General features: G+C 39.8%; 2 protein-coding genes across 2 annotated transcripts; one reads left to right on the top strand and one right to left on the bottom strand.

Moving 5' to 3' along the window:
* Positions 1–1,473: 1,473 nt before the first annotated feature.
* Positions 1,474–4,139, top strand: dcstamp (dendrocyte expressed seven transmembrane protein). Its single transcript, XM_023964107.1, has 3 exons — positions 1,474–2,640; positions 2,692–3,024; positions 3,111–4,139. The coding sequence occupies exons 1-3, from the start codon at positions 1,558–1,560 to the stop codon at positions 3,168–3,170; spliced, it is 1,476 nt and encodes a 491-aa protein (XP_023819875.1). The 5' UTR covers positions 1,474–1,557; the 3' UTR covers positions 3,171–4,139.
* A 4,666-nt stretch (positions 4,140–8,805) lies between these two features.
* dpys (dihydropyrimidinase) lies at positions 8,806–20,513 on the bottom strand. The gene is made up of 9 exons (XM_004077605.4): positions 20,198–20,513; positions 19,267–19,425; positions 19,013–19,192; positions 15,973–16,162; positions 14,759–14,915; positions 14,468–14,609; positions 11,506–11,648; positions 9,725–9,932; positions 8,806–9,174 (listed from the first exon to the last, which is right to left on the bottom strand). The coding sequence occupies exons 1-9, from the start codon at positions 20,447–20,449 to the stop codon at positions 9,115–9,117; spliced, it is 1,491 nt and encodes a 496-aa protein (XP_004077653.1). The 5' UTR covers positions 20,450–20,513; the 3' UTR covers positions 8,806–9,114.
* Between the last annotated feature and the right edge of the window lie 517 nt (positions 20,514–21,030).

The raw sequence follows: 21,030 nt of genomic DNA on the forward strand, positions 1-21,030 counted from the left end.
CACGAAGGATGGAAGATCGGAGCATGAGATTGACAGATGGACTGATACGGAATCTATTGTTATCCTGTCACTGTACCGGTTTGTTGTGGTGAAGAGAGAGCTGAGCCAAAAAGCAAAGCTCTAAATTTACTAGTTGATCTTTGTTCCAACACTCACCAATGGTCATGAGCTCTGGGTAAGAGCTCGGAGTACAGCCGCAGGTTCTCCACATTGATGGATTGGACATTGATGGCTCGTACATCGGTCCGGATGTCTCCTAAATGCCTCCCTGGGGAGGTGTTCCAGGCTTGTCCCACTGGGTGGAGGCAAGGTCCTAGGCACTTTAACATTGGGAGTTGGGTCATCTAGACCCACTAGACAGTGCGCTGAACCTTTTTTCTTCAATGATTTGTGATCTTCACTGGTGTCCATGGATTACATGAAATCTTTCCACCTTTATCCACTTTTGTCATGGTAGGAAGAACACGTCAATGCAAGGGTGGGGTCATCTAAGATAGCAAAAGGGGAATTTAAGTGTATCTTATGCCTAAAAAATAATTAAAGTTGCCTTTTATTTGTTGGAAAGTTCATGGTCAGGCTCTGACTGGAAAAGGGTCACGTGATCTTTAAAAAAATAAATAAAAAATGTCTGACTTGGTCTGACCTCAGCATCAACATTAATCTCGAATTGGATTCAAATTCAAACTTCTGAATACTCACATTAAATATTAAAGACTGTGTATTAAATTCTAAATCTCTGAGTTTAAAAAAAATCAATCCCCACTACCAGATACAAACCTGACCACTCTTCACCACTAAATTTAAGATTCAGCAAAGTAAAAATACACATTTACATATTTAGTATCGTGAAGTATTTTTAACCCTTGTGCTATCCCCACCCTTATATTGACGTGTTCTCCCTACCATGACAAAGGTGGATAAAGGTGGAGAGCATTTAATGTAATCCATGGACACCAGTGAAGATCACAAATCATTGAAAAAAAAGGTTCAGCGCACTGTCTAGTGGGTCTAGATGACCCAGCTCCCAATGTTAAAGTGCCTAGGATAGCACAAGGGTTAAATGACTCTTAAGTCATGTTGTTGTGATGTCATGTGGTTACCCTACAAACTGCACAAAGCCTCATGACGTCTTTTTTCCATTTTTTCATTATATTTTCAAAACAAAGTTGTTATTAAAGAAATTATTACATCATTACCACAAATAACAACAATCTCTAAACAGTTTTGGTTATTTGGCTTTGATAAAAGGTTTCATCCTTCCATTCAGATTAGAGTGGGAAGTTTTCCTATTTCCTACTGTTTGTTCTGCTTATGGTCAAAAAATAGGAATGACTGTGAAATGACTTATGACTGAGGTTGGAGGGGGTGGGGGGTTCCTGTTTTTTTAGTATTTAATGAGACAGCACAACGAATGAACTGAAACGAGCTGTACCATGCACAGCCTTTTTTTTTGAGGACCGACACATTCTGAAATCTATCTGTCTTTTATTTTTTTATGTCTATTGATGGTTTTGGCCATCTGCACAGTTACCTTCCGTAGAGCCACAATTATTCAGGATGCTTCTGTCATGGATGAAGATAAAGCAAAGCTTGGGGAGAGTTGTTTCTCTGTCTGTGGATATCTTCACCAGTGGAAAAAGAGACGGTTACAGAGAAGCTGTCGTCCTCCTTTGTTTTTGTGGCTTCTCCAGCGTCTTACCAAGCGCCCTCCTTGGCTTGTATCTCTTCTACACCCTGGACTTTGACTCAGCAGTGGCTGGAGGAGTTGCCAGCTGCTTTGGAGCCCTGCTGACTGTAGCTCTGTTCTTGTCCAAGAGAATCAGGTGTTTGTGGATGCTGTTTGTGATCTCTATGTTCATGAAGAAGAGCCGGAACTTGCTGCTGACTGCTGGGATGAGTATAGTTGTCCTTAACAATATTCACAACACTCTTCATAACTTAAAAAGTCTGGTCATGAGCATGACTTGTAACCTGAAGGCGAAGAAAGAAGCTATCATTGGTCCATTTGGGAATTACATTGAGATGTTAAAGACCATAGGAAGACTGCTCAAAGGGATTACAGATCTTGGAGTTCTGAATCTGGATTCTAAGCTGAAAGTTTCACCGAGACTTGAATCAGAAAAGTTCAACTTCAGTCTGAGTGAGGCTCAGCAGAAGCTGAACAAGACTGTGGAATATGCTCAGGCTCTAATGGAGACTGTCACCTCTGTGACCCACAAGATGTTTCCTGCCATCAGCATCCTACTGCTTGTGCTGTTTATAGCCTTACATATGAGGAGGTACTGCAGCGACATGAAGTATAAAAACAAGTTCATCAGCAGAAAGTTTGTTCTTTTTGATGAGAAGCAGAAGGCTGAAGGAAAGCCGCACATTCTACCTCTCACACCAAAGGAGGAGAAGCTGTATACTCACATCCTGTCCATCAGCCCCACGCAAAAGGAGAGGAGAAGGATGATGAAATTTGGAATGCCAATCCTCTCCCACTCTGCAGTTTGGGTCCTCTTTATAGCTGTGGATGCATTAATGTTCTATTTTGTAGATGTCATAACCAAAAGGGTGTCTGACATAGAACCGTTCCACGTCCCGCTGATCCAGAGTTTCATAGTAAGAGCAGGATTTTTCACCTTTTCTCTGAGACTTTTCTGTTTCATCTCATTCTGACACTAAACACTCGCTCCTTTATGTTTTCAGGGGATTGCAAGCTTACTTGGCATACCGTTTGCTGAAGAGACTCATGAAGCAGACTTCTCTTTCAGTGTGTCTCTGTTTGAAAAGAAGTGTCTCCCTGAACCCAAGCTGCAGTTGTACAAGTCCATTTACCCGCTGAGTGCCATCCTGCTCAGCCTTCTCATCATGACTCTGTTTGCAGCCAAGGTGTCCCAGCTTAGACTTGCGATCTGCGAGCGTTTCTTCACCAACGCCGCCGATGAAAGAGTAGAGTATCTGCATCGCAAAATTCTGAGGAAAAGATTTAAAACTAGGCTGGAAGAGGATGACTGCAGCCTCAAATCACTGATACTTAAGGTTGGTATTTTATTACTTCTAAATAAAATATGATGAATTGTATGACGGAAAATGTTTTGAAGGTGTTGTGTTTTTATTTCCCTCAGCCACATTTCTGGTTCCCATTGCTCTTTAGACCAAAAAAGAATCCACAAAGTGCTGTGTGAAGAAGAAGCTCCTGCTACAAAGCTTCCCTGGACTCAGCATGGATCATCGGGACGGGGTTGTTAAAGTTCTTTGGGATTTGAACATGGATTTTACTGACCCTTGAGCTGTAATGGAGTTGGCTTTATGACTCACAACTCTAATCTTATTTATTTATGACTGACATTTTTATTTTCATCATTGCTCCTGAAGATAAGATAGAGATACTTTTACCAAAACATCAGATTGTTAAACCTCTCACTGTGTGAGAAATATGTGTGACTCTGTGCTTTATTGAGACAGGGTTTAAATATAATAGAGTCCACCAATGACTCTCTCTTGCCAGCACAGAGGTGATGATGCCTGTTTTTGGTTTTACTCGGTGAGAGTAATGTAATCATTCACAACTATTTATACACAGATCTGCATTTTATTCTAAATATTATTATTTACTTATTTATTAATTTTGTTATATTATTAATAATCCTGTTGATTTTATTTAAGTTTAAACACCAGTTCTTCCTCATGGGATCCTTTATTTCCAGGGCATTGCTGGCTCAGTCTGGTAGGGCTGGCTCTCACTGGGGCAGCTGGGGTACCCCACTGTGGCCCAACAGCTGTGGAGTGGACCCTCTGCTGCCCTGGTCTGTGGTTATGCCCCCTGTGGTCGGGCCTGGCCTTGAAGCAAAAGTATTCCAATAATACAGTTTCCTTGCAGCAGAGCCAAGCTATTCCTCTGATACCTGCAGATTTTTTGCTTCACATTTGAGCTTTTATTTGAGGGACTGAAGGACATGTTGGTGAAACTGAGTTGGTGGAGGGTTGGGTGGGATTGGAGGAGTGTCATTTATGTGAATATGAATGTTCCTGCTTTTAGAATACTTAAATACATTTTTGGTTTGTTGGTTGTTTTTACCTACAGAGCTTTGAGCTTCCTTATATGAAACGAAAACTGCTCTTCCTGTAAATAAAATTTGATTTCCACAAGTCAACTTTTGAGTTTCACTAAACGGAAAAAAACGTATCACATACTTGTTAGCGTCACAATTGTTGGATTTTTTGGGTGAGCAAATAATGTGTGTCCTTTTGTTAATGGTGTTTTAACAAACAGAAAATAAAGGATTTAGGCTTTATAAATGGTAAATACTTCAACAGGTTTTTTCTTTTCTGTCAGCACCTGTCAAATGATACAAATCAATGTTTTACAGTGATCAGTGTGATTTACTGCTGTGAATGTTATATATATCTAACAGCACGAGTTCAAACACCCCATACTAAGCTGTAATCCTGTTCCACCATGCTGATGTAATCACTCAGAAAACGGCAGGGGGCCGTTTCATTAGATAACAAGCCTTTATGACTAACGATAGTCAAAGCAGGCTTAGAGAACTTCTTATAGAGACAGGATTTCAAATAGGACATTGAACCAAATGAAAATCTAACTAGACATGACAAATTCCTAAAACACGTCACATAACTAAGACAACTCAGCTCCTTAAGATTTATTACCATTCTGCTTTATATTTTGTCATACTCAGTGTATGACATGTACGTAGCTCAAAGCTCAAACTGGGATTTCAGAAAAAGGATCCATTTGTCTGTAATCCTTGTGCTATCCTGGCCACGTTGACATTGGGAGTTGGGTCAGCTAGACCCACTATACAGTGCTCTGAACCTTTTTTCTTCAATGATTTGTGATCTTCACTTGTGTCCATGGATTACATGAAATCTTTCCACCTTTATCCACCTTTGTCATGGTAGAGAGAACACGTCAATGTGAGGGTGGGGTCAAAGGATAGCACAAGGGTTAAGCAAAGTGGAGCCCTACAATCTCAAAGCTTTAAGGTGTGAAAAATCAGTTTACTGACACCCCATGCTGTTTGATTTTGTTTATTCTTTTTCTTTTCTCATTAATCAAAGGGTAATTTTGCTAAATAATTCATATCTTAGTCAGCTGGCAGCACAAAAATACCTCAGTATCCAGCAGTCACTCATTACTGTTTTAAATGTTATTCAACCTCAATTGTCAATTATATTTTTATGTTTGATGGAAATTGTCATGAAAAAAACTAATCGTGACTTAATTTGAATTCACACAACTGCCCAAATGAGTGAAATCAGCGTTTAACCTTTTCCAACTAGAAACTAGGAGAATTGAACAAGATAGGACTAGTTGGTGGTGTAGCGGTCAGCCCCCTTCTCTTGAGAAGACCCTGGTCAAAATCCCAGAAAAGTACTTTCTGTGTGCGTTTGCATGTTCTCCCTGTGCGGGTCTAAGTTTTCTCCAGGAAGGTCAGCTTCCCAAAACAGGGTTTGTAATTGATGTCTCTAAATTGTCCCTTTGGTGGGATTGTGAATACATAATTGTCTGTTTTTGTACAGTTGTGCAATGTACTGGCAGAATATTCAATCAAAAAAGCCCTTAAAATACACAAATTTAAGTTCTAATATGATCAAAACCAGGGATTTGAAACCCCTCTACACCAGTGTGCATTTCTCACAAAATGAACATGTTTAAACAGAATCACGCAACGATGGAGCACGTACAGGGCACCACCACCACACATACATGCAGATCTGTGCTGGCTGTCACCTGCAGTGACAAAACAATGTGCTGTGGCAAACAAGAGGGCTGCTCTGAGGTGACACAGTACCATAAAACCTACAACAGAGGCAGATTCAGCAAGCAAGAAGGGGAAAAAACAGCAGCAATCGCACTTATGAGAGCTCACTGCAAGGCCCCCAGAGCACAGAGACAGAAGGTAAGGTGACCAACATGTCACCTCAGGCGCATACAGGTAAAGGATGCAAATATGGTGAAACGAAAGGGGCCTGATACACTGATAAGTAGGGATGGCCCGTTTGACACAGATGCTTCGGCGCTTGTTGCACCTTCATGAAACAGAATGGTTTGACACAATGTGTCGGGGCGAGTGTCAACTAGCGCAGATCACGTGGTTGATGACGTATGACGCGCCAAATGCACTGTTTGGTCGAACCACGGTTCAGATGTCATTTGTGTTTGAACAGTGGGGGCGCGCTTTTCTCTATAAATACAAATGAATCCCAAACATTTCCCGACCAGTTCTATTGTCTCCCCTGTATTGGAATCAGTGTCAGTTCATTGCACTTTACCATAGTTCCTGTCAAAAACGTACTGTGGCTCAGGATTGTTTCACCTCGGTTTCTCCTAATAACAGATTACAATGTGAACATTATTCAAAAAGAAAATACTTCTACAAATATATAATGGCATGGGATATCATTATAGTAGCAGAGATAGCTTAGTGGAAAAGTCATGTTGGTGTCTGCATCCAGAGATCCTGGGTTCACGACTATCGAATTATATATATGTATTTTTCTTTTTTTTTGCCTTTTGTTTATTTTTTTCATGTATGTATGTTTTGCTGTGTCAAGCACTCGTCACAGAAAACGTAACTCGTTGGGTTGTTTTACATTTTTTTAAATCATCATTAACAACATTATTTTGTTTTACATTTTTTCATTATTTTCACAATGAAGTGTTACAAGGAGCTTAGCTGAAGCAGATGATATACACCCAGTCCGCCACCAGATGCCGCTGTTCTGTGTGGTTTCAAAGCCCTGAATGGTTGGTTCATTTTTCTGGCACAATTACACGAACCCCAAGGAAAGCTTCATGGGGCTTCTATTTCCATCCCTACTGATAAGTGTCTGGAGTTCAGTTTTGTCATGTTTCAGTTTATGTATTAACAGATGAAAATAATGAATATTTGACTGATTTTAAACTCTTATCAGATTTTCCTTTTTGCCACCAACAAGCAGCTTTGAATATTCTTTGGCTGTTTAAGAAACCAGTAATTGAACCTAACTGTGCACCATTGCTCAACTGTCAACTTATGTCTGAACACATCGACACATTCAAACGATCTTTTATCGACATTTTATCCACAACCAATTTAGAATTTCATTTTTCATTGTTTTATTCACTTCAATTTTTTTATAATAGATTTTATAATGTTGTTTAGCCTGTGTCAAATCAGAGCACACTATTGTTCTTGAAAGTTTGTCTTTCTAAACTTCTTCGAACACCTTTGTATTTGAATTCTGCATTATTCATTATGACAGTAAATAAACCTGTCTATTCTGTGCTTCTCAGACTATTTGAAATGGAGCCTTTATATTAGCATTATTACACAAATGTTTTTTTTTTTATATCAAAACTTCAAACTAATTTTCCATTTTTTCTGTGCAATATCCATCCTTCATTAACATAAACATATTTTGGCCTTGATGCATGCAGTTTGGTCTTTTTTTAAGGTTCTTTTTTACAAATGCACTTTGATTTGTTGTTTATTTCTATTGAGCAATTTTCAGCATATTTCACTTTGTATTTTTTTACCATAGCTATTCTTTGCTATAATTTTTATACAGGCTAAAGGATAACTAGGGCATTTAAATATTTTCAATAACTCCATTTTAATTCTGTTCTTTTATGAAATGGCAATTAAAAAACAAAGTTTTGAATATTACGAAAGCCAAGCAACATCACAAAAGCTTAATTTCTTTTTATCTGTCAGATCATTTCAGTAAGATCAAAAAGTCCTAACACTATTTTTATTATAGCTTTTATGAGTGAGCAATATAGTAAACTGAAAAATTCAGGATGTGATCCCTTTACTTAGAAAAAAAAAAACTTCTATGACACGGAAAAAAATGAAAAACTTAGCTTTTTATAAAAACAAAAGTGAATCTTTGTTTGCTGGCCTGTAGTTGTTTTTAGGCCACCTCCTCCACTTCATTTGGAGACGGTTGACCTCTGCCCTTCATTCTGGGTCTAGTTTGGTTCTGAAGTCTTGAATCAAAGTGCTTTCTGACGTGATTGGGCCACCTGGTATGTTGTGTGTAAAAATGCCAGTTAGTGATGAAGTCACTTCTGGATGATTCAGGCTTAATCAACTGAAAACATTTTTTCAGAGACATTTTGTCTTGTTTTTTTACCATTATTCACAACATCTTAACTTACTTTAAAAGATTTTTTTCAAACTGATACATGTATTCTATTGGATGCTTTGACCACATTGATTGTGATTCATTAGTATGAACTACTTCCTCAGTTTTCAAAGCCTTCAACAACATCTTCAATTAGTCAGATTCAGACATGCATGACCCTTGTGTGTGACTGAAGGATGATTAGCATAAATGCAGTAAGGTCCACTTCTCTAATTTCTTGGTTTGCCTAAACTGCACAGTACTCCAAACCCCATATAACTGCAATGTCACAGACAAAAGGAAGGAAGTGGCTTGTTCAAGGATTACGACGCCATCTGTGAGTCACACGCCGCCACTGACCCGTGCAGCAACCTGATAAGCTCACACTGTGTCTCAACTGGCCCTGTGGCATTATACCACGCCAGCATGCCAACCCAATGGGATTCTGTCCCATGATGCTTGGTGACAGCTGCAGACCTTTTCATCACAGGAAGGGAAGAAATGCAATCCATACATGGGCATGGATGAGGTCCTGCTGACGGTGAACAAAGTCAGCTGAGGCCTGTCGAGTAAATCTTAATTTTCATGAATATTTCATTAAAGCTGCTTTTGGGTGAGAAACAGCCATCCTGTTACCCATGGCAACAACATTTAGTAAAGATGGGTAAAAATAAAAGCAGCTAAAGATGTAGACTCTGCTATTCTTTTTATTACAGTTAAGACACTATTTACAAATGAGAAATCAGATTTTCTATCATTAACACTGTGATAAAAGATTTATTCAATTTGAATCCATATGTTAGACACTTAGCAATTGTTCACAGCTGGATGGATTTTACTGACCTGTACAGACACAAGAAATGACCTGGAGGCATGCAAACACGTTTCAACATCCTATCAGAGGACGCTTATCTGTCAGAAGACTTCAGAACGGCGTTGGTCGTCTCCGAGTTGAGCAGCAAATGCAAAGATGCTGTGATGTTCTCAGTCAGGTGCTCACAGGGAAACAATGCTGCCTTTGTAGGGATCTCTGATCACGGCTGTAGGCCTCCCAACCTGCAGACATCATCCACAGCGGAAAGGCTCAGTTTGGATGCAGTGCAGAACAGCAGCTCGGTAACACATTGCTTTTGTGAATTATGTTTGCAAAAAAAGCTGAATCCATGTTTTCTCGCTTTTGCTCTGCAAATTAACATATTTTAACTGTGAAGGTGAACAAAAAAATAAACACAAGGAACAGCTTTTGGCGTACCTGCAAAACAAATTATGATGATAGTGTATAACATTTCCAGTTATACAAGAAGCTAAATTTAGTCTCTAACTTGACATTTTTCAAAGCAACTGGTTTTTAAAAACTTGAGCAATTGCATCTTGGGGATTTTACCATTTTAAAGTGTCGTGCTACTTATTTTCACTAAACTATGATGGGCTTTTAAATGCTTTAAACAGTCTTTATTCACCTACACCATGTCAGTATTTATATTATACTGAACATATTTCTTCATCATTTTTATTTGCTCTGTAATTGGCTGGCCCAGGACCAGAGAGACAAATGACAAATAAGAATCCTCTAACTAGGACAGATAATGGTTTGTAGAGATCTGACCTGATCCCTTTGCTTGATTCTTTTGTAGACAAACTCAGACATGGGCTCTCTCGGAATGAATCGGCCGTGGCCGGGTGACACCTGCAGCTTCCCGTGCTCATACACCACTATGCCTCTGGAGATGGTGACAGCCGGAACGCCGTGGCACTTCATGCCCTCAAAGATGTTGTAGTCCACAGCCTGGTGGTGCGTCTTGGCTGAGATTATCCTAAGAAGTCACAAACAAACCCTCAATCTTTTACAGCTTGAGAATTGATAGGCGTGTTCATTTCTGATCAGACAGTGAGTCGTCCTGAAAGTCCTTATTTTTAGAATCATATCAGATTGAAAAAGTTGGATATTTAACTTTAAACTTAGCTTTTAAGCAAAAAACTAAAAGAAACAAGCTTTTCAACTTTGAATGAAAGTAAGTTCTAACACAAAAGCAGCATATTTTAAACTCATAACACACGTAAAATGTTCAGCTTGCACAGACTGAGGATGTCTGACATATAAATCATTTTAGAGGAAAGAACCAGATCAGCAGAAAAGGATAAACGGCGTCTGACTCAGCCTCTTTGAAATGAACCGAAAGCCTCTTTTTTTTTTTTTCATTTAATCAAATCCTTTTTAGGATCCTTTCAAATGGAGCCATTACCTGTCGACGTGTAAAGTAGACATTGTGTGTAGTGTGCACAGACAAAAGTGTCTCTAGTTTTTTGGGTTGTAAGGCAACTGAGCGAGTTTCATCAGCGTTTCTGCTTATGCAACTGTTTGTGGCCCCAGGTTCCGGATGTTATGAGGCCACATTTGTGATGAGAGCAATTAATTATGCAGTTTCACAGATGAATTCACCGACTGCTGCAGTCAAACTCACATGCTTGGAACACATTACGACATCTATGCTGAGAAAGACAGAGCAGCAACAGTAAAAAAAACGAAAAAGGTCCAAAAGCAGCGCACTGAGGAGGAGCTAAATACTGTAACGCTGTAATAACTGTAAAACATTCAGGTCTCTCGGTAGATCATTCTGGCTCTAAGGGATCCTTATACACTAGATTTTGCACCAGAGTGTTATGTGCTCTACTCCAATTCACATCAACTGTCAGTGACCTCCCAGAGGAGCCAGGTCCAGATCCAGCAGCGAAGCAGTTCCGTCCTGGGTTATGTAAGCCTGATTGTGCTACAGTGAATTTGCACCACTGATGCACATGTGCACAGGAGAACCTCTACTATGAAGAATCTGAATGACGTCTTAACAAATGCCACTTCCTGACAACTGCGTTTTGTCAGTGGATTGTGCTCTTAAGCATTGCTTTAACCGTCACATCAAATGTTTGTCACTTCCAGGTACCTGGAAATGACTTATTACCATCATTCCACTAATGCCATGTGCATCATGCTTATATAAGAGAGTTAAAATTCTATACTAGAAAAAATAAAAACCAAACATATGCAAGAATAAATCATCTGGGCATTCTGTGTCTAGATGTTAAATTGATATGTAAATCGTGTTATGAATTCATTTGCAGCAGTGATTACATCCAAACATTTGGATGGAGCAAAGATGTAGTCAGCTTATATGGCGTGTTAGTGAGAGGTGGCACTGCATAAAAGATCTCATTTCACTAAGTGCCTGATGGAATAAGGATTTTGTTCCTTGCAAAAAGGCCAGAAAGTCCATTATGTTTGAGGAAACATCATTCTAGCCTTTTTGCAGGGATGTCCTTTATGTTTTAGGAGAAAGATCCAAACACTAATGAAACACATTCTGTTTGCAGAGTGTGGTTTTGGCAGCTCACCGTGTTGACTTGGGGTCCCATATGACCACATCAGCATCTGAGTTTTTGGCGATACGGCCCTTCTGCGGATACAAGTTGAAGATTTTTGCTGCAGTGCTGCTGGTGACGGCCACAAATCGGTTCTCATCCATTTTGCCGCTGTGCTGAGCGAAGGAGAAACATAAAGCTTTCAGAAAAAAAAAGGTAGGGGGTGGCGCTGAACAACAGCAGCACACTGAATCAGGTCGACTCAGGTCAGCACTAAAATGTGAAGCAGGCAACTCATTTCTGCCGAAATGTCATTTAATGTGTGATTTGTGAGCGCTGCTGTGCTGTGCGGTTAATCTTCCTCCTGTGGAGCAGCCAGGCTGTTCCCGGGAAATGCAGTGTTGGCGTTCTGCTGCTGCTAAAGTTTACTGTCTTTTCCACGTGCAACACAGTAATAACACAATAATGCATTTCATTTGAAAGCATTAAAAAAAGAAAACATCACACAAAAAGAGTAATGTTGAGTTTGGCTCCTGAATACATGAAGCTCAGAGGAGTCAAAAAAGCTTTGACTCTACAGCTGTGATTTCCATCCTTAGTTCCTTTAATACTGGAAAATAAACCTTCCATGGATCTGAACAGCCTGTAACGTGTTCAAAAGAACAATAACACAAATCTTCATTTGGCTAAATTAGGCTTTCCTGGTGCTTTAAACCCAACAGAGACAAAAAAAGTCTTCTCTGGTAGTTAATCTTCAGTATTAAGACCTCTGCCAGTTAAAACAAGCTTTTATGAGTGCTCATAAAATAGTTAAAATATCTTTTCATTTTTCAGTTCGTCCCACTGGACTGGTTTCCCTTAGATGGACAAAAGGATCCAGGTCTTGAATGTGATCCAAGGATCCTGATTGATGTCCACTAAAGTGCTGGTGCAATCTGGACAACGTCAGAGTCGTTCTGCTTTTCTGGCAGCACACTTCTTCCCTTCATTGCTCCAAATATCTTCTATCTTTATGATCCAGTGTGCCTGAAGCTGCATTGAGCCGACAATAAAATTAAAGCTGTTAACGGCATCGGCAAAGGCGACAACCACCCCCGTTCCCTCCTGACCTGCCCTAACAAGCTCTAACACGCCCCTCACTCCCCCCTTCTGCCCCCGCCATCCTGGTCAGAGCTGCGCATGACACATTCAAGAATTCTTTTTCTTTTTCTAAATGGCTGCTTTTCTGTTGGTTTTATCTCTATAGCAACCATTTTATTTTTTGGTTGCCTGGGGTTAACGAACAGCTTTATGTCGTTTTTAAGAGATTATATAAAAGTAGACTTTTGAATTTCCTTGGCAACTCTGTTTTTTTGTTAACCACGCCCACATGCCTCATATCTTCATATGGTAAATTGTACATTTTTTCAACTTGAGACAAAGATTCATCTATTAAATGTTCCTAATATTCCAGTAAAAAATGTGCGAGCAACAAGGGGAAAGCCACATTTGCGAGCTCGCCTTGCTAATGCCATACAAGATCCACAACTTCTAATCCCAACATTTTTTCCCAAGGAGCTTCCTAATGATGCTCCAGAAGAGAGGTGGGAAGAGATCGAAATCCCTAAGAGGAGGTCAAATTTGTGGCTAGCACTAAAGGGATTTTTTAGGGGAGAAAATTCAATATGGCGTCCTCTTCCAGAGGTCAAAGGGTCAGCAAAACTGCGATAGTGGTTGTTGATCTAACTTGGTTGTGTCTGTTAAATTTCATGAAGATCGCTCGAACGAGTTTTCTTTTCCCACATTGTGGGGAAATGTAAAAATAGCCAAATGTCACACTTTGCCACAAAACAGGTTATAGCTGTGAGCAACCTTTGGTGAGTTGTTGAGTATTTGACTCAGAGGCGCAGTAAGAAAGAAGAATTGTGAAACAAACTGGACGTTGCACTCCCGAACACCGCAGGACACAACAAAAGCAACCTGCAGACCAGTCTGAGCTCATTCAGCAAACCTCTCTTCCGTTTATGAACATATTCTACGTTGCAATCGTGCAGATTCTGTAAAAACGGGCAAAGGAGTGGAACAACAACCAGCAGGTAGACTTTATGTGAGTTCCAGGGAGATTTCTCTACTTTCTGTGATGCATAAAACTGTAAAATGGAATGTTGAATCAAATGTTTAAGTGACATCAGCTCAGAAGGTAAACTGCTAATGTCTTGTATATGTTTTCTATCCAGATATACAGCAAACTGCTCAGCAAGAGGGATTCAAAAGGGACTAACAAAGCTAGAATTATTTCGAATGGTGAGAGTTTTCAACTGCATGGTTTTAACTACTGCACAAAGTGGGGAACAAATAACTTTGACCATGTCTGCTTTCCATCAGGCTCTTATACATTCAAACCACCTGGATGACGTTTCAAAGAAGATTTTAAGTCCAGAAGCTATGATTCAACTTTAAGACATGTTCTTGAAAAAAATACACACATTTATACAAAAGAGTTCAGATTTTTTGTTTTTTGACATTCCTTTTGTTTATCATATTCAAAAACACCTTATAATATTAAAAATAAATACATTATGCAGAGAGAGATGTTTAAACCAGTTTGACCCGCTGGGGGAAAAAATCTTTTTTCAAAAGGATTTAAATGAACCAAAAAAGGGTTTTCCAGCCTGAAATTCCTGCTGAAGACACAAGGCAAACAAACAAACAAACAAACAAACAATGTCCCTTTAACTGCCTCCTAAACTAGACGGTTAAACACATTTACAAAACAAGCTACTAAAAAAAATAATTGTGTGTATTACTCCCCCAAGAAAAATAAGCAGCAGAAGGTTTTTTTATTGATTTTGTCTTGGTTGGGTAGTTAAATGGTTCAGAGTATATTTATATTTATGATTGGACTCCTACTGGGCGGTTCTAAAGCCATCCTTTTCTTTTTGATTATTTTCAGAAAGGAACTCTTGACATCAAGATCTAAAACTTATAAAGACTGCAGTATTTGACTTGGTCGTACCACTCCTTTCTCCCAGATGACAGACATTCTGTCCTCCACGCCGTTCACGCCGTTGGGGATTTTGGTGAAGTCATCTTTGCCCAGAGCCTTCTGGCACACAGAGAAGGTGCAGTTGTCCGTCCCCGTCACGCTCAGATCGTCACTAAGCCAGTTCACAACAAGGAAGACTTGACTTGAGAAGTTATGCTGCTATCAAAATTAACATATGACAAATGTTTTCATGTTTTGCTGATCCTAAAATTTCAAATATTGAAGTTTGAAGCAGAGTTCTTCACTTTGAGTTCTTCTTACTTTGCCAGCAGATCCATGAGGTAATCAGGGGTGCTGGGGTCAGGTCTGAGAGGGGGTCCCATGACAAATCCAGCAGCATGAGCCCACTCTTTATGCCAGTAGTGGGTTCCATCTGTTCCCAGTCCAGCTGCAATGGGCTCCCCAAACACCACTCGACCTTTGTGTGAGCGAAGCAAAACACTGAAGTCACAATGCTTATGTACCTGTATGTACAGTATGTGCTACTCAACAACACAAACTCAGAGCTTAGCTTGGAGAAAACTGTAAGGACAGATAGATAAGGACGATGGCTAAACATAAAAAAATATGGGAGCAGAAACAATGAACCACTTTGAATTCGAAGAACACATTCATTTTTGGGGGTTTAAAAAACCCCACTAAAAACATATTTTCTAAGTATTAAACTGTTCCAAAGATTTACGTTTTATTTTTTAACTGACAATGACTTCCATTAAATTTTTTAATGTTGAGGGCACTCATGCTGAGCTTCTTCTGATCGGGGATTAGTCGGAGCTCTGACTTGAATGATTTGCTGTTCTATAAAGAGATTGACATGTTATTTTTTTTAAATACGTCTGCCTAAATTAGGGCCGTGATGTTCCACACGTCAATGTTTGGAAAACAAAAGTATTTTCTTCAAAGTTCAGGCAATATCCAGTCATTGTGATCAAATATTCTAAAAAATGAAGATGATTCTCTCCGCTAAACGTTTGTGTATTTGCTTGTGTCTGAGTTGGAGAGGGAATGTATTTCTTATTTATAACTTTGTGTTTGTTACAATTCTAACATTTATTCTGTGGGCAATGAATTTCATTGAATGCAGTAATAAAACAATCTCCATGCAATTATAAAAAGCTAACACACTGCCCCTTATGTTGAGTGGATTTTATTTTATTTTTTTAAGTGAAATGTTACTTAGAAGTGACTTAAAGTATAAATGCAAAAGATTGTTATGACTTTTCTTATCTTATTTATCTGCCCGGATCATGGTGTCTGCTAAATACCAAGTTGTTTCTGGATGTCAGTGTTTTCTGACTCATGCAAAAACTAAAAATTTGATCTTAAATTAATATGTGAAAACTATTTAAACTGTTTATATATGACAAAAACCAAAGGATTAACTTGTGGATAAACCTTTTCTGACCCAACAAGCGCGTCTTTGATAAAGCGTGTCGCTGCCATTTGAACAGCAGGTGGCAGCAGCGTGCCCTCACCATCTCTGCGGGCGCTGGACACCACCTTGGCAGCAGATTTGCTCATAACATGGACCACATAGAGCGGGCAGTTGACAGTGTGGGCAATGGTGATGGCTCGCTGGGTAGCCTCTGCCTCCACCTCCTCCGGTCGACACAGTTCGTGACCTTCTGGCCCCGTGATGCCCAGAGACAGCATCTTCTTAGCCCCCTGTTGGGTTCCAGTGGGTGTGAGTACAGCAAGAAAAGAGTTTGACTGTAGCAAACTATTTTCATTTAAAAAATAAAGGAACAAAATAAATCTATGGAGTCACTATAAAAAAAACACGATACAGAGCAGAAATGAAATAGCATATAGATAATTTATCTTTTACAAAATAATTACTATAAACACTGTGCTTTCACACAGTTTAAGTTTTTTTTTGTACTTTTACCTGCCAATGTTTGGTTTAAATTTTCCTCCTCAGAAAGAAAAAATAATTAATTTTTTCTATTTTTTTAACAATGTTCTTGCTTTTCAAACTGTGACAGAATTTTATTTATTAAACTACATTACTAGTTTAATCAAAAGGCACTTTCCAATTTTACTCTAAAGTTGCGTGGGTTGTTTTTTGGCATTTGCTGTCCTCTAGTGGTGAATCTATGCAAAGGAAAATTAAATGTAAAAAAAAACATTGTGTAATTATAGTTTTAGATTTTTATGCCTGAAGGTAAATTCTTGTAGTGAATCAGTTTCCTGCTACCCAGAAATGCATGAACCTTCTTTTGTGCTATATTATGTAGCAGTAATGATCTATTTGTGCTGCAACTAAGAATCTGCTTTGGTCATTTTCAGTTTTTAGCACATTTTTGGCTTGTCTGTTGCTTTTGAAAGATTTTGCCTTAGAATGAAGAATTCAGTCTTCCATTTCTTCATCGTCTGTTTTTCCCTGCAGAGGATGAAATTCTGTTGTAAGATTCTGTTGCTGTACTGTCTCTACACCAGTGTTTTTCAACCTTCTTTGAGCCACGGCACAGTTTAACCTTGACAGAAATCCCAGCATCCAAAAATTAAAGAAAAAAGGAGAAAATCATGATGGTCTATATTGATCTACAGTCGCTCTACAATCTCACATGCATTTTCGTGATAATTGTGGCAGAAAAAGCTGGAAGTTGCAGCTGTTTTTTCTAAAAAAAGATTTAAAAACTGTTTGATGTGTGTTCGTTGTGGTTTCAAGAGATTTAACAAGTAAGACTCATTGTGCGCTGAGACGCTGTCACTTTGACCCAATCCATCATGGGAGATGTAGTGCAAACAGCCGCCGAACGCCAGAAAGACTCTCGTCTCTGAGCTTCATTCTTTTGATCACTTTTTCCACGGTTTGACACCGGATTCTGTGGAAAGCTACACCGCTAAAGACGAGCTTTAGCTGGTATTTTTGTTAGAACTGAGAGACTTTATGAGCAGAATCTGAGCAAGGAAGTGAATACTTTAACCACTTCTGACTGGTCAGACTGATGACATGTGATTAAGCCTCCAAGAATGATTGGTGGAGACAGTTAAAGGGGCGGGACTTTTCCTAATACAGCTGACGCTACGGCTAAATCGCGGTACTGTCATTCTTATCAAAGTGTCTTTAATAGAATCAAATAAACACAAAGAAAAAATAATTTTATGATCTTTCATATTCCTAACTACTCAGTGTTTTATCAGGGCCTGTTTGGATGAACAAAGAGCTGATTTCCTGGAGATGGAAAATGTTTTTAGATCAGTTAATGAGGGCAATTTCCCACGGCACACTTGACCATCTCCCACGGCACACTAGTGTGCCGCGGCACACTGGTTGAAAAACACTGCTCTACACTCATGACTGCAGTCCAGCCAACAATAACAACAGCATTGTCAAGTTTGCAGACGACACCACGGTGGTCGGACTCATCCCCAGGGGTGATGATCTGCCTATAGAGACGAGGTCCTGAACCTGACAACCTGGTTCACGTAGAACTACCTCACCCTGAAGACCAGCAAATCCTGGGAGATCATCGTTGACTTCAGGAAGCATGGCACTGACCCAACCCCCCTCCATATTAATGGGGAGCATGTAGAGAGGGTCCACACCTTCAGGTTCCTCGGCATCATCATCTCTGCCGACCTCTCCTGGACAGCCAACACCACTGCCATCATCAAAAAGGCTCAGCAGCGTCTGCACTTCCTGAGGGTCCTCAGGAAGAACAACATCAGCACCAGCCTGCTGCTAACCTTCTACCAGTCCTCCATCCAGAGCCTGCTCACATACTGCATAACTGTTTGGTTCAGCAGCTGCACTGTCGCGGATAAGGAGAGACTGCAGAGAGTCGTAGAGACAGTCAGAAGATCATTGGACGCCCTCTCCCCACCCTGACTGACATCTACTCCGCATGCTGCATCACCAGGAACCAGATTATTATCAAGGACAGTTCACACCCCAGCCAGCTCAGACCTGTTCAACCTGCTGTCCTCTGGGAGGAGCTACAGAGGCTACGGAAGCAAAACGAACAGACTCCAAAAACAGCTTCTTTCCCAAGGCAATAACCATCCTCAATTCCAAAATGCACAGATAAATCTGCATTAGCACCTAACATCCACACTCTACCTCATTTCTACTTCTTGCACATCTGATATGTCTGTACAAAATTTTCCCCTTAATTTTGAACACAAATCTTGTACATTCTTTGTTGCAGTTTATATTTGCACACTACATGTTGTTCATACTGATTTATTCAATATTATTTTTTGTTACTCTTGCACTGGAATGATGATGTTTCAATTTCATTGTACAATGGACAATGAAAATAAAAGCAAATCTAATCTAATCTATTAGACTAACTGTGGACTGTTATTGGTTAATTGAGAACGTATGTTATGTAAGGCAACCTGCAGGCTTTTAACGCTGTTTTATTCAGTTGATATTAGATTTAATGGTGACTGAATATGTTGAGCAAGCTAAACCCAAACTGCTATGGGTGAATGGGAGAAGGTTTGGTGTATTTTCTTTGAAGTTATTATGAAGTTTGTTGTGTTCAACACTTTGATCTTACAAACCTCTGCAATCAAGTCTCCATTCTCAGCATGCACTTGGGCAACAGCTCCAATGTCTTTACACTGAGTGAAGGCAGCATGCAGCTCCGAGTCGGAAAGCATGAACACGTCTTTATAAGCCATGAACATCTTGAAGGAATTCACCCCTTTTTCTTTGGCCAGAGTCTCCATCTCTTTCTTGACCTAAAAGAGAAGAAGGTTGATTGGGCAGGCTGCAATGGCTATGCGTCTGCACCGACATCAATCTGTGCTTTCACCTGCTCGCCCCACCATGTGACAGCCACATGCAGCGAGTAGTCGCAGCAGACTTTGGGATCAGCTGTCTTGCGCCAGCGGTCGTACGCCTCCAGGAGAGATTTGCCCTTTTGGGGAATGACAAAGTCCAAGATCATTGTGGTCCCCCCCGCCAGAGCAGCCTGGTGAAAAACACACATTACTGCAGTTAAATATTAACATGCTGACCAACGACTGGAAAAGCCTTCTAAAGAGGCCCAGAGTTTTGAGGATTTCAGATTGAGGGAGGTCTAACAAGAAAAGATGGCAGGGATGGGAAAATGTGCAAGAGCAGATGTGACAAGTACAGGTTGAAGGCGTTAGTAAGCACAGATAATTGGACAAAACTAGACAACTAACATTAAATGGGATCATTTTGGGCAGAACAATAACTGAGCTGAAAAAACATTGAAGTCCTCAGGTTAAAACAAGTGAACCATCTGTAAGTTTTATCATTATTTATATGAGTTTCTGACAAAATCACAAACATCTATTCTCTTTCTTAAAGGTAAGATAAACAACAGGGTTTTTTTCAAAAATATAAATATCTTAGATAAAGCGGAGCATCAAGTGTGTACTTTTTATAAAAAAAGAAGTTATGAAGGTTTGCTGCTTAGGAAGCTTCATGTTAGTTAAAGATATAGTACGTAGTTTATAGATGCATGGAGCCAGTTTTTTAATCATATTTGTAAAACTAATGTTAGATACTGATGATTTTTATAGCAAAGAACAAGCACATTATCTCACTCAGTTTAGGTCATTTCATATGATTAAAAATAGCTTCAGCTAATTGGCTTCAAGTCATTTCACTTCAGTATTGAACCACATTTACATAGAATTTGGAGAAATGTATTGCATCTTCTTACAGTTTGCATCTCCAACAAGGGCTATAATGTGAAAACTTAAATGCTGCACCTTGGTCCCGATGTGAAAATCATCCACGGCTTTGGTGCCCATGAACTGCAGCTCCATGTGCGTGTGCGTGTCAATGCCACCTGGGATCACCAGTTTACCAGTGGCATCAATGACCCGGACTCCAGCCGAGACCTGGAGATTCAATCCGACGTCTGCTATCTTCCCATTTTCGATGTAGACGTCGCTAAAGACAGAGCAGTCCTCGTTGACAACTTTACCCCCTTTGATGAGGATCCTGCTAGGCTGCACCATCCCTGCAAACAGAAGAGAGGAGACGCAGAACTGCTGTGTTCTCTGATCCACTGACTGTGAGCACGGTGGTAAAAAGAGGTGGGTTGTTCCAAAGTTCAGTCTGCAGGTTAAAGCTCGAGTGTCAGCAGCCCCCTGCTCAGTGAAGCAGATTGAAAAGAAAACCACAAAAACCTGGCGTAAAAGATCTGCTTTTCTTCTTCTTCTTTTTTTTGCTGTGAACAAACTGTCATTGTGTTTAACAATAATTTATAGAATTAGACATAATTGCAGGAAAATTGAAAATTCAAATACAAAATGGCACTGAAACTGTATTACAAAATGAATAAGTCAAAGAAAAACTAAATGTAATATAAAAGAGCAAACTCAGAAAGTTGTGTGTGTTTTTCAAAGCTGTGGTGATCAGAAAAGGCTTGCTGTCATCATTTTCCAGTGACTGTCCCACCCAAAAATAAGAGACCTGATCAGCAGTCAAACGGAGCCCAGACATGCTTTTAATGACAGACGGCACAAATGTGAGGAAAAACACACATTCAAGCTGGAAAGTAAAAAAGTAAAAGTAAAGACCCGAAACAAGGACTGAA

The sequence above is a fragment of the Oryzias latipes genome, chromosome 16 (genome assembly GCF_002234675.1).
Source record: "Oryzias latipes chromosome 16, ASM223467v1".
NCBI lineage: Eukaryota > Metazoa > Chordata > Actinopteri > Beloniformes > Adrianichthyidae > Oryzias > Oryzias latipes.

Coding starts and splice junctions, on each gene's coding strand:
- dcstamp (XM_023964107.1), top strand. CDS start 1,558: ATGCTTCTGTCATGGATGAAGATAAAGCAAAGCTTGGGGAGAGTTGTT. Junction 2,641..2,691: donor TCACCTTTTCTCTGAGACTT/TTCTGTTTCATC, acceptor TTATGTTTTCAG/GGGATTGCAAGCTTACTTGG. Junction 3,025..3,110: donor TCAAATCACTGATACTTAAG/GTTGGTATTTTA, acceptor TATTTCCCTCAG/CCACATTTCTGGTTCCCATT.
- dpys (XM_004077605.4), bottom strand. CDS start 20,449: ATGGTGCAGCCTAGCAGGATCCTCATCAAAGGGGGTAAAGTTGTCAAC. Junction 14,916..15,972: donor GTCCAGCGCCCGCAGAGATG/GTGAGGGCACGC, acceptor GCTCACACAAAG/GTCGAGTGGTGTTTGGGGAG. Junction 9,175..9,724: donor GAATCAAGCAAAGGGATCAG/GTCAGATCTCTA, acceptor TGATGTCTGCAG/GTTGGGAGGCCTACAGCCGT.